Here is a 13639-nt window from a genome sequence, read left to right on the forward strand (position 1 = left end):
AATCCTTCCATTATAACAGCTCATTCCTGGAAAAATCCCAATGTTCATGTTTCCTAAATCTGCAATCCTATTGTGACACCCTACTCTCTACATTAGTTCCTCAGGCTGTAGTTTCAGAAGACGGAGGCTTCAGCAAGATAATCACCCTACAATGTTCTCATGTACGAGACTCCTTCCATTTGTTCTCCCCTCTGTGCTACTGCAGTTGTGTCAGAGCCACTCTTTGTGGAGCCTGTGAACCAGGCAGCTGATTAATCCGTGCTAGTTTTGATTGCTTTTGAGAATGAAAAAGGGATGGGGGTGGGAGGCTCATAGCACAGCCCTATAGGCAGAGGTACCAGCACAGCCAGTAGAGCATGGCAAAGCCAGGGACACAGATTCCAAAATGTAGATGGCTGGCAAAATCCCCAGGTGGTGAAGTCATGCCCTTGATCACCTACCTGTCTTCATCTTCCAGATCTTGGGTTATGGTTTTCCTTCTGAAAGACGACTTCTGGTAAGAACCAAGAGCCATGTAGTATCATTCAGTATATTTATAGGCTGAAAATCTTCCAAATGAAGAGTGGGATAAGACATGCTCTGAATCCATTTTTGAAGGGTAGAGAAAATCCTTTTAGTTCTTCCTGGACTACACAGAACATTTGACGAACGTGCCTTTATCCCACATGGCAGGTAACCAGCTTAGTGTTAACTGCCCATGGCAGGGGGTTGGAACTAGATGATCTTAAGGTCCTTTCCAACCCTAACTATTTTATGATTCTATGATACCAGATAGAGTAGTTCAGATTAAGAAAATAACTGATCATAACAGAATATGGTTGCAAAACTCTGGACAATCACCATGCAACCTCTCCCCTCAAAGAGGAGCAACTCCCTTGGTGATACTTTTCAGGGAACCCAGACTAGCAGCCAAGAATTAGAATCAGACCACACTACTCCTGGCTCTCAGTGCCACAGCAGCAGGAACAGGAAACTGGATTAGCACCTTTTCTTTCAGTTGTGAAAGTCTGAGGAGTAGAAAGGAGGGCAAGGCAGAGCCCAGACTTCTCTAGACTAACCCAGAGATACTCTAATTCAGATGAAATTTGAATTGAATTTGTAATTCAAAGAAAAGTAGAAGCTTAAACAGAAGGAGAAAAGGAAACAAAAAACCACAAACCCACATGGAAAACCATTTATTTCATCTCTATTGTCTCCATGCAGAGCAGACCAATACAGATGAAGGGGGAAAATGCATAAGAGCAGCTGAAAAAATAGAGCTAGAAAATACAATTCTCTCTGCATTTCCAAAAGTGACAAATGTGGTGGAGTGATTCCATTTCCTCCCAAGGCTCTTCATCCTCAGCCCCAGGGCTGATGTACTGGAAAACTAAGGAGCCTCTCCCTCCCACAAGCCCTGTGCTACCCAGGAATCTTCCCAAGAACCGCAGACTGTCCAGGTCTGTTGTGGCAGCCAAGAAAAACAACTCCGAAATTCTTTCTTCAGTGTCATCCACTTCACATTCCTGAACACTGAGCACTGACTGTGGTTTTCAGTCCTGGCAAGGCTCAGTGCTGATGCAATAACACCAACTCATGGGCACTCACCTGGCAATGCCTCAACTTAAATGCCAGCCTCATCTTGGGAAACAGCAGGCACGTCTTTCTGTGCAAACCTCCTTCCTCCAGATCCCTACTACAAGGTCCGTTGAGCTGAGCTGAAGGGACACCCCCAAGGCTATAACTATAGGGTTAGCATATTCCCCCAGTCCCTGCAGGCTAATCAGATTAATCCTTCCAGGAAAGCAGGAAGTGGATGCTACCTTCAGACTGGAGGGAGTAGTTGGCAAAGGAAGGCAACTTTTAAAGAGGAATAATAAAATTACATTAATCCTCCCTCATTGTTGCAGTGAAACAAGTTACTGGTGTAAGCTCGGGGTAAGGAAAGGTGAAAACATTTCAGACAGCAGTTCCTGGGCAGTGAGCACTGCGAGCATGAGCTCTCCTGCGCTGAAAACTAGGACAGGGGCTGTCATAAAAAAAGAACTGTGTCAACAGTTCAGGAATCTCTTCGGGAAGTAAATGCCTCTGCTGTGGGCAGCATACCTGCCTTGTTGCTCTGACCCAAATCGCCCTCTCAAGGCATGATCCTTCTTGATAAGGCCCTGTGCAGACTGGAGGGCTGTGCTGATTTACAGAAGCTGTTTAAGGACAGAGCTGAGTTGGTGCAATTCATATTTTGGCACCTGTTTTGTGTGCAATGACTCTGCTAGTTCAATTAGACCTGTTTTTAAATAGACTTAAGCAAAGATAAGCTCTGCAGAAGGGATGATCTACTAATTGTGTACATCTCTGTGGCAACAAACCAGCCCTGTGGAATGATGGCCTGCTCAACCCTGTGAGCTGGAATGCAGGAAAGCACTAGAAATGTCATTTATTTTTATTGGTCTCAAATTGCCCAAAAATTTATCCCAAGTGTCATACAATAGAAAACTCCTCTTAAAGCACACTTATTGTAACCCTCTCTCCTACTTAGCACAAAGCTTTTCTAGACCCACTTTTAGCACACAGCTCTTCTAGACCCATATTTAAAATCTTTCCACCAGCAGTTTCACCCTTCCCATTTCACCCTCCAGCATTCTTTGCTGCTGTGCCCCTTCCTTTAAGATAAGAAATAGATATTTCTTATCCATTCATCCCCAACAGACTAACTCCACTGTGAGGTAAGAAGCCTGGAAATAGGCTACCATCTATTTTTTGGTGATAGCATGCTCTTAAATAGGCTACACTGAACAAAGGAAAAGCTAGTGGCTGCTGACCAGGCTGTAGTGTTCAACTATTGCCCCAAATGCCCAGACCTCTGCCATGTAGCATGCCAGGCAGGGCTAACATGCCACACCACAAGAGAGCTCTGAAACATGGTGTGGGGCAGATGGTGTGTGAGAGCAGGCTCAGCCATGTTCAGCTAATGGTTATGAGAAGAGGGAGCTCAGTCACAACAGCTTCCTTCCAGATGCAGGGGAGCTGGTAGCATGGCAACAGAAGAAACATTTACTGACCATTTTTCAGATAAACAGGCTGTGCTGGTACTGGAGTGGTTAGGGCTGAGGCAAGTAATCACCAAGCTGAGCCATTTAATTGTAGTGACCTCTCCTAAAGTGCCTCAAGCTTTTGGCTCGATTTTAACATAAACAAATACAAAATAGACCAAAGATGTGGACTGCTGACGCTAATAGGAACAAGTGATGTCAATTAAAAGCTGGAGATCAAGTTGGAAAGGGTTCTTTCCCCTCTAACTCATAGCACCGTGAACTCCTCATGGGTAGGGAGTTCTGGCTAAAGCTGTTGGTTTGTTGTTGCTTTGCCATCCTTGTTCTGCCTCCAGCCCTCAAAGTGGCAGGAAAGGTCCTTCTTCTTCATCAGCTCAGGAATCACTTCTGTTGTTTTCACACAAGAGCTTGGGAGGTGTGGTTCCATCTGAACGAACCAAATGAAACATTGTCCATTCGCTGTGGAGCAGCTTTCAGTTCATTTCTGCTCACTTTATCTTTTGCTCCATAAAAATAACAAAAAGGAGAAAATAAAAGGAAGCCCTGATGTGTGGATTTTAGCAGAACAGGGATAGGAGAGCCAGGGAACGAAGTCCTGCACACCCAGAACTCTTTCTCACCTGCTTCTCATACTAGCAGCCAGATCTGCACGCACACACATAGGAAGTAACATTAGTGTTCCTTATTGCTTTGTAACAGCTCAGAGTCACTGTGGTGGCTCTGGGAGGCATCATGAGGTCTGCGCAGAGGTCACTCAGTTGTGAGCGAGAGTAGCACCATGACTGTAATGCCTGTACACAGGAGCAGAATTTGCTGCAGGGAGTTCCTGGGAAAGAAACAGCAAAATTAGGAGGAGCCATAGACCAAGTCTCAGTAGGCAGCAGCGTAAAGGCTCACGAATGTTCTTTGCCCTTCCAAATCTACTACAAGGAGAACACAACAGCTGTATGAAGTCACTGACACAGCTGAGAAGACTCTTTCCCAGCACCCCAAGCAAAGTTGTCACAAAAACATCACTTTATAGATGACATGTTTTTGTTCCGCTCAGCTGCAAGGCCCAGATTCAGGTTTCAAAAACAATTTAAGCTGGCCATGCAGCTACCCAGGTGTATATTCCTGTCCTTTCTCTCACGAGAGAACCAGCATTTCTACAGCATGTTCACAGGTACTTTGGGGACCTCATCCAGCTGACAACTACAGTTATGAAAAATGAAAACAAAAGCTGATGAATTTTGCCATTCTTTTATCACTATCTCAGGTTCAGGCTGGATTGAAGTCACTATGTACCCACCACCTCTGCATACTCTGCCAAGAGCTCTGCCAGCACAAGAGGTTATCAACCCAAAAGCAACCTCCCAACTCATCACTAACATTTCTCCACCACCACTCCTCTCTGCCAGCAGATCTGAGAGGGCCTTTACTATGGTACAGCTGGATTTGGACCTACTAAAGCCCTAATCAGACTGCAAGAAACTAAAATAATACAGGTAAGGGGAGGTCAAATGTACCAGAATATATATACCAGGGTAGAAGAGAGATGACTGAGGTGGGATACAATAACAGACTATGAAATGCTGAATGTTAAAGAGAAGAAAACTATTATTTTCTACTCACACAGTGACATCTAATCAAATTTAATAAGCAACAGGCTAAAAAACAAATAAGAAGCATCACTTAACACAGTGCAGTCCAACTATGCAAACTTGCTGCCAAAGGGAGATCACAGAAGCCCAAAGTAATGGATAGGATCAAAAAGGGATGAGAGAAGCATGTGAAGGACAGTTTCAGTGTGGTTATCAGACACACACAGCTCTATGGGGCCCTGGTTCAGACAGACCTTAAACCAGTACATGCCAAAAGCTGACAAGACAGACTGGGGAACGGGTCACCTTGCTGGACATGTTTGTGAGCAACCTGCTACATACTATGGCAGCATGATCTTTGGGACTGACTCAGTTGAAGGCTCTCATGTTTTATAGGGTCTTTGTAGTTCCATATAAAGGCAATACCTGGGTATTGCCAGTAATACCTGGTAATACCAGCACTGCAGCCTATCTAGATTCCAGCCTTGCCCATGAGATTTGGAAAGCTGGCACTCATGTGCTCCCAGAGCAGGCATGGGGAAGGATTGTATCCCTAATTCCCTGTCAACAAGAACTGCTGCAGCAGTGTCCCTGCCCATGGTAGGGGGGTTGGAACTAGATGATCTTAAGGTCCTTTCCAACCCTAACTATTCTATGATTCTGACAGGAGAGAACACTTACCAAGGATTCTTTTCCTCCAAGAGATCAGGCACAACATTTACCAAGGCAATATACAGAAATCCTCCAGAAGTGAAAGGGAGGATCCAGGCTACCGTTTCCCCTGCACGAATACAGAAAGCTTTGGTTATTACTGAGACAAAGCTATGGGAGAGAACACAGAAGGGAAAGAAGACAGACACATGGGGACAACAGCCCGCCCTCTCCCATTCCTCCAGAGGTCCCATCAGGGAGCCTCACCTGCTCCTTTTGGTGACTGAGCACATATTGCAAAGCAGGCTCCTAGAATCCCTCCCAGAGCTGTGGAAAGCTGCATCTTGGCTGCACTCCAGCGGTCAAAGCCAGCCCGAAGTAGGATTGCAAAGTCTCCAACCTGAGAAAACCAAAAGCTAACAGTTAATGAATACAAATATGAATGGCTGCCTCATCCCTGGCAGCGTTCAAGGCCAGGCTGGATGGGACTTGGAGCAACCTGGTCTAGTGGAAAGTGTCCCTGCCCGTGGCAGGGGGTTGGGCCTAGAGGATCTTTAAGGTCTCTCCCAACCCAAACCAGTCTGTTGTTCTCAGTCACAAAGGGCATCCATAAGACCAATGCTTCAAGACTCTTTGTAGTTTTCCATGATGTCAATCTCCCAGAGGATGCAGCTTCCACAGGCACAAGAAAATGTTAACCAGACCCAGCCCTCCTCTTAGTAGATGAAGCACCCCTGTAATCCCTCACGATAGCAGAATACCAAACCCTCTCACCTCATGTGGGATTTCGTGCAGGAGAATGGCCATTGTGGTTAAGAACCCAACCTGTAGCAGAGGAGAGAAGGTGATTAGCAAACAGTCTCCCAGCTCTGAGAGATGAGGCTTCCATTAGCATGACAAGGCCCCTTTCTCCAAGTTCAACCAGAGGGTAGACAAGCTAACCCTTCCCCTAATATCAGAGCAAATGACCAACATGACCCAAATCTGAAGAAGTTCTCCATCAGAGGGTCAGGACAGGGTTGCTTTTTATTTTAGTCCCCATTTCTCAGAAAATTTCCCTCCATTTCTCCAGAAAACAGGAGAAAACTCCATGCATCTTTGGGTTTTTTGCATCTTGTATCACACTTGAGAACAGTCCTCTCCAGTTAGCACACAACTGGTGACAGAAAACCTTACCTTTCTGCTAACCAGGAAGCTGGCTGCTACTGCCAGGCCGTGTGTAAAGTTATCAATGGTGTTGGCCAGCAGATTGAGGTATCCACTAATCTGCAAAGAGAAGGAAGAGCCCCCGATAAAGGAAGAGACATAACAAGATAAAAGAAAACACATGGCTTAGACACAAGTTATATGGAGGTACGATCACCTGGGAAACGTCAGGGCATGGCTCTTCTGGTGAAGACAAACTATGTCAGTGCTCAAGTACAAATTCAATATTATGTTCAGTTCTAGAGTAAACTAAGTTTTAGGGTAGGCAAGTGTTGTCTGAGATGAGGATAATCATCTTAAGCACATGACAGAGCCTTAGAAACAGAAAAAGGAAAACGAGGAAAGCCAAAATGCAAGAATATATCTGATTCCAAGCTGAAAACATTTTAGGTAACACTGACTAATTTACACAGGTGACTGGCTTCAGATATGACCTGACCTTGTTTTCTAGTCACGTACTTTAATATGCAGCTGTTAAATATCTCCTCTTAAAAAGCTGGCAAGAACAATTCAACAGAACAAATGTTGCTGAAATTGCTTTTTATAACTAAACAAATCTTCAAACATCGTACTAAAAAAGCTTGTGCTTGTGGGTTTGCTTTACCCTTAACAAAGAATAAAAAGAGAAGATAGTGATGACAGTCACCGAAAAAACACCTACTAGAGGGCTGGACAGCATGTTTATGTATTTGCATATAAATACATTTTTTAAATTATAAGCATAAAGCAGTTGCCCTCCTCACAAGTCCATTCCCATGTTAGACTTCCCTATCATGCTATGGTCATCTCCACACAAATTCTGAGTGTTTGACCTGAAGTGATTTATGAGGAAACCACCACAGCTCTCCTGCTCACAGGTTTCTGGGCTTTTTTTCCCCTCAGGTTTAACAAAAACTACTTTGTGTGGGTCCTGAGACACTGCAGTTTGAATTATTATCAAACCAGGTGTTGGCCAATACACCAGGCTCTCTCTGGACTGCAAGAACTAAGCTGGCATATATTAACTGCAGATATATGGCAGCATCCAGTGAGTGGAGAGACTGTCTAGAAACTGTGTGTTATTGACCTCTTATTTCACCATAGCATCAGATGCCAAAGTTCAGCTGGAAAAACAACACAAGTGCTGATGGGTTTCATGAGCCCTTTCTGGTCTTCTGCTCTTCCCTGTCTCTATCACTCTCTGCTTGGGGCATCTTTTCTTCCTGCCATATGGGGCTTTCTGTCAAGTCTTTCTCTCCAAAGCACCACTTTTCTGCAGGGCACTTCTACTGCACAATCTCAGGACATCTTTATAAGCTGTAAACTTTTAAGAAGTGCATTGATGACTAAGGAGGAAAATAAAGAATTAAGCAAAGCCTTACTACAGATCACGTTAAGTGAATAATCTAAGCAACATCTCCACAATGGATGCAGAAGTTCCCTGCATGCTTTGGTAAGAAAGGGAACACAAAGAGATGCATGCAGGCAGACCCATAAACACACCAGTTTTACTTCTCCCTCCTCATTTTTAGTCAAATATGACTGTCTAATAGTTCTGCTTTTCATGTTGCGAATTATGTGATTGCTTTTTCCCCACAAGCGAGTAATAATTATTCACAGAAGTTTTACACAAAAATGCTTTCCCATACCACTGTAGAGGGAAAAAATAGACCTCATGATTAAAACATTATGACTTTTTCTTGTCAGTGGCTTGGGCAAAAGCTGTCACTGAAAGAAGCAAAGCCTTGGAGTGCTCAGAAATAAATTGGGTTGATGTGACAGTTATGAGTCTCTGACATTTACATTCTGTGAATCCCTAATAGGATGTTCTCATTGCTCATAAAGAGCACAGCCAGATGAAGTGTTTATGTTCAGGCTTCAGAATTAATGTCACTGTGCAATAAAACATACTTCTACAAATCAGCAAGGACCTCATGTGCCATAGGAAAAAAAGAAAGTACAAGCAATGCAGAAGTACTCTACAATATTTTTACTTGCTAAGGGAATGAAGGCTGCAATGCAGGGCAGAACTGATCTATGTTTGGGTGCAAAGGAAGCCTCCCACCTGCAGTTTTCAAGCTAGGACAAATTATTACAGCAGCAGCTAAAGAGAAGATCTAATATAAATGGACAAAAGGTGACCGATAGCTTACCGGTCATTAAGCCCTGAAGGGTGACGTTTTTTGTTTAAATAGTATATTTCCCTTTTTGTTTTCTGAAAACAAAAAAGGGGGTTATTGAGTGAATAGTAGAACCTAAGAAGTCTGGCTTGCCATGGTTTGCTATCTTTTCTTTGTAGGCACCTACCTTGCTCACTTCCAGGAATGCTGTTTCCCCGTATGTACCTTCCCCACCTTGCACTGGATGACAGCCACTTCCCCACACCATAGGGGCAGTGAGACCTACCTGCTGCTCTGCCAAGCAGGGGGACCTACCAAGCAGCATCTGAGTTCTGACACAGTTTGTCAACAGGGCATTAGTTTGCATTCCTCCTCTACTGCCATGCTGATTTTTATGGAACTTGCAGGAATTTGATTACCCTCAAGACTTCTCTCCTCTCTTGAACTCGAGCAAAATTAATTATGGGTTCAAAAGTTATTGAAAATGAAGGGCAGAACAGATGGACAGACAGATGGAATGACTGCTTATGTTGTTGCCTAAGGAAACAGGCTAACAACGGAGGAAGATCTCGGTAGTTTTGGTAATTTCCACCCTGCCAGAAAGCCTATTAAAATATTGAGATGATATGCTCTGAAAGTAGAAAGTTAAAGCTACATGTTAACTCATTAGTTTCTGTTTCATGCATATTGACAACAGTCGATAGACTGAGAAGGGCTCTCCATGGTTGTCTAGACCTTCTACATAACACAACTGAAAGAATTTTACTCAATTTATGCACAAAGCCCGTTGTTTCTTAAGCTATAATGTATTTTGTAGAAAGCAGCTTAAATCGTAGCTTAAAGCCCACAAGTGACAAAGAATCTACCATGTCTCTAGGGTAAGTTGGTCCACTGGCAAGTTACCCTCAGTTACAGAGTTGCCTTTGATTTCTAGTCTGCTACTGTTTGGTATAGCTTTAACTATTGAAATTTAGCCATGCCTCTTACATGGGTGTTAGTATCCGTTAAGTCAGCCCTGATCTGTTACATTTACAGAGCTAAAGACTAAAGAAAGCCACTTCTTATCAAATACAGCAAACCTAAAGTAATTATTTCAGCTCCTTCCTGAATCCTTTACAAACAAGCAGTGGTATTTTGGATATTGTGAATAACACTATTGGAAAAAGTCAGATAGCTGTTTCATTACTGCTATACAGAAAGAAGAGCACTTGCCTCTTCTCTTACATACTATTTCCTACTCATCCATCCTCCTGACTGTAGCATCATAATGGAAGAATGTGTTCAAACAATTTCCTACTGTGATTCTCATACCTTTTTCCAAGGCATTGACTTCCCAGAAACTGTCCCGATCTTGTAAATACGATCTGCATTCTTTCTAATCTATTCCTTAATATTTGCATGGATCAAAGCATGCTAAAAATTCAGCTCTTCTGATGAAGTTACTCTGTTTAGCCAATACCACTGACCTCGTGCAGCCACAATGTGCCATTTAAGTAATGTAGTATCTGCAAATGTGAAGATATACTGGTTTTATAAACAATCACTTAGAAAAATCAGAAATCGTGAGGGCTGCATTAATCCAGTCCTTGTTGATAATACAGAATAACTGGTTTTTAATAGAGCTAATATTAGCAAAGTTGATTTAATGCAGTACTAGTTTTATTAGAATGTGGGAGAAAGTTATGTTTTATATTCATTTCTCAGCATCATTACCTTCATCAAACAATCTTACGACTGAATAAAAGGCAGGGAAAAAAGTTTGGTTGACAAGAATTTATCTTCCATAAAATCATATCAATTAACATTAATTTCATTATTATTTTTTTGAATTAGGAGCAAGCCCTGAGCAATTGTGTCGCCCATCAGTGTTTCATTTCTGCTTGAAATCAGTGGTAAACTAATCATCCTCTAAGTCTCTGGTTCTTCATATAAACCTTTCTAAAGTAATGGCAGTGTTTCGTAACCCAGTAATACTGTTTTTTTCTTCACTATCACTTCTGGAAACATCAATGCAGCACCCTGCAGTTTGTGCAGTGTCTGTATAGGTTATACGAATGTGACAGACATCAAAAATGCCCAGTGACCTCAGTGTATCTTCCACTTACTTGTGTAGTAAGAGCTACGAAATTACAGCAAAACAGATCTAAAATAGAAAGACTGAAGAGCCTCTGACTGACCACGTATCTAGGTTTGGGCTAGCTCATGCAACCGCACTTTCTGTTCTTAGTTACTATCCTCCAATCCTGCACATTTTTATGGGCTTTCCAACTCAAATTATAGGTCCTCCTTCACCAAAGCGGTCCTTCACTCTCTTACGTGTAATGTTCACCCAGACAAAGGTTTCCACAGTACAAAGATAGTACCATAAAACTGAAAGCAAAGCCAAGCTAAAGGTTAGCCACTTCCCAGTGGCACAGTACTCCTTTTCCCTCCTCCACCTGCTAAGCTGATTCAAGAAGTTAGGAGAGAAATAAACCTAGGGAGGGGAAAGGAAAAAGGAAGAAAAAGCAGCAGCACTAATTCTTTGCCTATGAAGCTCCCTGAATAGGCTCACTGTGGGGTCAGATGACATCCAGTGCAAAGGAATTGATAAAGGTTTGGAGGCAGAAGTGGATAAGAAGCCCCTTCTGGCAACAGATAAACTGCTGATCTGAGAAACTGAACTTCTTACAGTGGATAGCTTCAACTGTCAAAATGCTTCCAAAAGGTGCCTTAAAAGGAAAGGTGCAGCTCACAATTGGTACAATGGAGGCACTAGAGAACAGAGAAATCAGGGCACAAAAATTTAAGCAAATAAAGATATAATGACTGTAAGATGTAGAGTAGCAAAATGTGAAAGTACTGTACTTTGGTCTCAGGATTCAGCCAAAACACACGTCATCAGACATATGCCTTCACAAGAGTGATTTGCCTCTTTGGCATAAGCTGCAGTGCAGATTTCTCGTAAGTCCTCCATTTCCTCCCTGCTATGACCCACACAGACACTTTGACAGAGCAAATTAAGCACAAGTCACTCAAGCACTGAATTCCCCACTCAGGCACAGTTCTTTCCACAGACAACTCCTGAATTTTAAAATAGGTGCCCCAATAACATAAGATGTGGAGGTGAGTTTGTGAGTCTCTTACCTTGATTCTGTTGTCAGTTGGACAGGACTGGCGAGAAGAGCCATTACACTGAGCTGAATCTGTTCCTGCTCTTTGGGATTGGCCTGTCACTTTTGGCAGTGCGTAGCCACTTCCATTTGGAATCTTTCCAGCTGGTGCTTTGGAATCACAGACCTAAATTAGGGGAGAACAACTTGTCACTCCCTTTTTGTCAGTGATGAATAAGCATGAATCAGGATCAGAAATCCAATTTTCACCCTTAATCCTTTTGTCCTTCCAATGCAAATCAGCAGCTTTGGCACCCTAATTTAATAACAACTGCCAGAAATGAGACAGATTTCAGAGAGCAATGTGACATCTGCACTGTGAGACAAGAACAAAGACTTCCCAATCACCCAGAGAAGGAAAGTAGAAAGAGAGGAGGAATTGGAATCATGCTGCCTTGGCATAAGCCAGGTTCCTCTGGAAAGACAAGGGACTGAGCCTGCCACTTCTGCTGGCAGCTGCTGCCCAGAGAAATACACCTCCACCTGGGCAGGGGACGGGGCAAAAAGAGTTTTGCTCTCCCCGGTGCATCAAATAACTAAGTCAAGAGAATCACTCTATAGCTGGGATTTGTCAGCTTCCAAACAAAATGTTCACCTCAGTCTTCAGTCTCTCTGTAAATGAAAAGATCAAGTTCCTTTCAGACTTTAAAGTCTCATGTCAAGCCAAAGTAACATGTAATTGCTCTTATGCAGTGCCTGACCTGCAGTTTCATCTCTCAAAAGTCATGGCACAGCAAGGACTGAACAGTCTGTAGGAGCTGCTGTTAGGAGTTGTGCGGATGTCTGAAGACTAGCTGTTGTCTCCTGATACCTCTGCCTACATTGCCCCTTTGCAGCTGGGTGACTTTCCTCTGAACCATTACTTGCTATTACCTGGCCAACCTTAAACCTGTTTTACACAGAAATTTGCCCAAACAAATGGCCTGGTCCAGGCCATACCAAAGAAGAGGAGCAGTGAGGAACACCTTCCAGAGAAGACTGGTCTTCGTCCCAGCTGAGGACCCAGAAGGCAAATAAGTCACGATGGCTCAGTGGAACATGCATCAGCAAGCTGTCATCCTTCAAAGCTTGCTTGAGCAACAGTCTCATCTGCAGAGTGCTCCAGCTCCCAGTCCCCATAAAAGGGTAGCTCTCTTTTACACATACCACATCAAGAACAAAGCCCGGAGGTGAGAAATCTCAGCTAAAACCACAAAACCAAAGCCCAGAGATGAAACACCTTCTTCTAAAGCCCAGTGTCAAAGAAGTGGCAAAAAGCTCCCGAAGGGCATTGACAAGCTGCTCACAGTTCCAGGATCATTTGCTGCGCCTGTCAGATAGGGCAGATGAGGTGTTTAGTACAGTGCTCTAAACAGAGCAGCACTCCCTCCCCTCCGGCTGAAAACTTACCACGCCAGGGCACTCCTTCTCTTCTTCCTCTAGGAAGATCTTCTCTAGCACCAGGAAGGTCAGGAAACCAATGATCACCCAGAGACCCAGTAGCTTCTGCTGCTGAAAGCTCTGCCCTTCTCCTGAGGGACAAGAGAGAAACCTTCATGACACTAGCAAGTGCACAGCATCTCCCACGTGTGAACCTACCCTGCCCCAGACAGTTTAACCAGCAGTTCCAAGACATAAATGACAATGGAAAGACCTCTTGTGAGGAATAAAGAATAAACATATCTCAAAGCAAATTAGTTTAACTTGCTCATTCTTGACCTAATAGATATCCTCATCTTGGAAACTCAGAGTAAGAGCCCCCTTTTGCTCCACTAGTGCAATCCAGAGTATTTCCCGACAACACTGGGAATTTCAGTGAGCTCCAGAGGCAAGTGAAGGTTACATCAACAAAAATCCTGCAGCTGCATCTACTGAGCAGCAAGTCCTGACATGAAATCTGCCATTAGTGGAGCTACAGACCCACCTTCCCCTTTCTGACA

At 43.5% G+C, this 13639-nt stretch overlaps 1 protein-coding gene across 5 annotated transcripts in view; it reads right to left on the reverse strand.

The window, feature by feature from the left end:
- Positions 1-1159: 1159 nt before the first annotated feature.
- The window catches only part of SLC39A13 (solute carrier family 39 member 13), a 139773-nt gene continuing 127293 nt past the window's right edge, over positions 1160-13639 (reverse strand). For all 5 annotated transcript variants that reach the window (XM_030482777.1, XM_030482773.1, XM_030482775.1 and 2 more), the window contains 7 exons: positions 13110-13231; positions 11695-11847; positions 6440-6529; positions 6038-6088; positions 5531-5663; positions 5294-5393; positions 1160-3855 (listed from right to left, as the gene is read on the reverse strand). In XM_030482777.1, the coding sequence (XP_030338637.1) occupies positions 3780-3855; positions 5294-5393; positions 5531-5663; positions 6038-6088; positions 6440-6529; positions 11695-11847; positions 13110-13231 (725 nt within the window). In that variant the 3' untranslated portion in view covers positions 1160-3779. The remainder of the gene's footprint in view (positions 3856-5293; positions 5394-5530; positions 5664-6037; positions 6089-6439; positions 6530-11694; positions 11848-13109; positions 13232-13639) is intronic.

The sequence above is a fragment of the Strigops habroptila genome, chromosome 4 (assembly GCF_004027225.2).
Source record: "Strigops habroptila isolate Jane chromosome 4, bStrHab1.2.pri, whole genome shotgun sequence".
Taxonomy (NCBI): Eukaryota; Metazoa; Chordata; class Aves; order Psittaciformes; family Psittacidae; genus Strigops; species Strigops habroptila.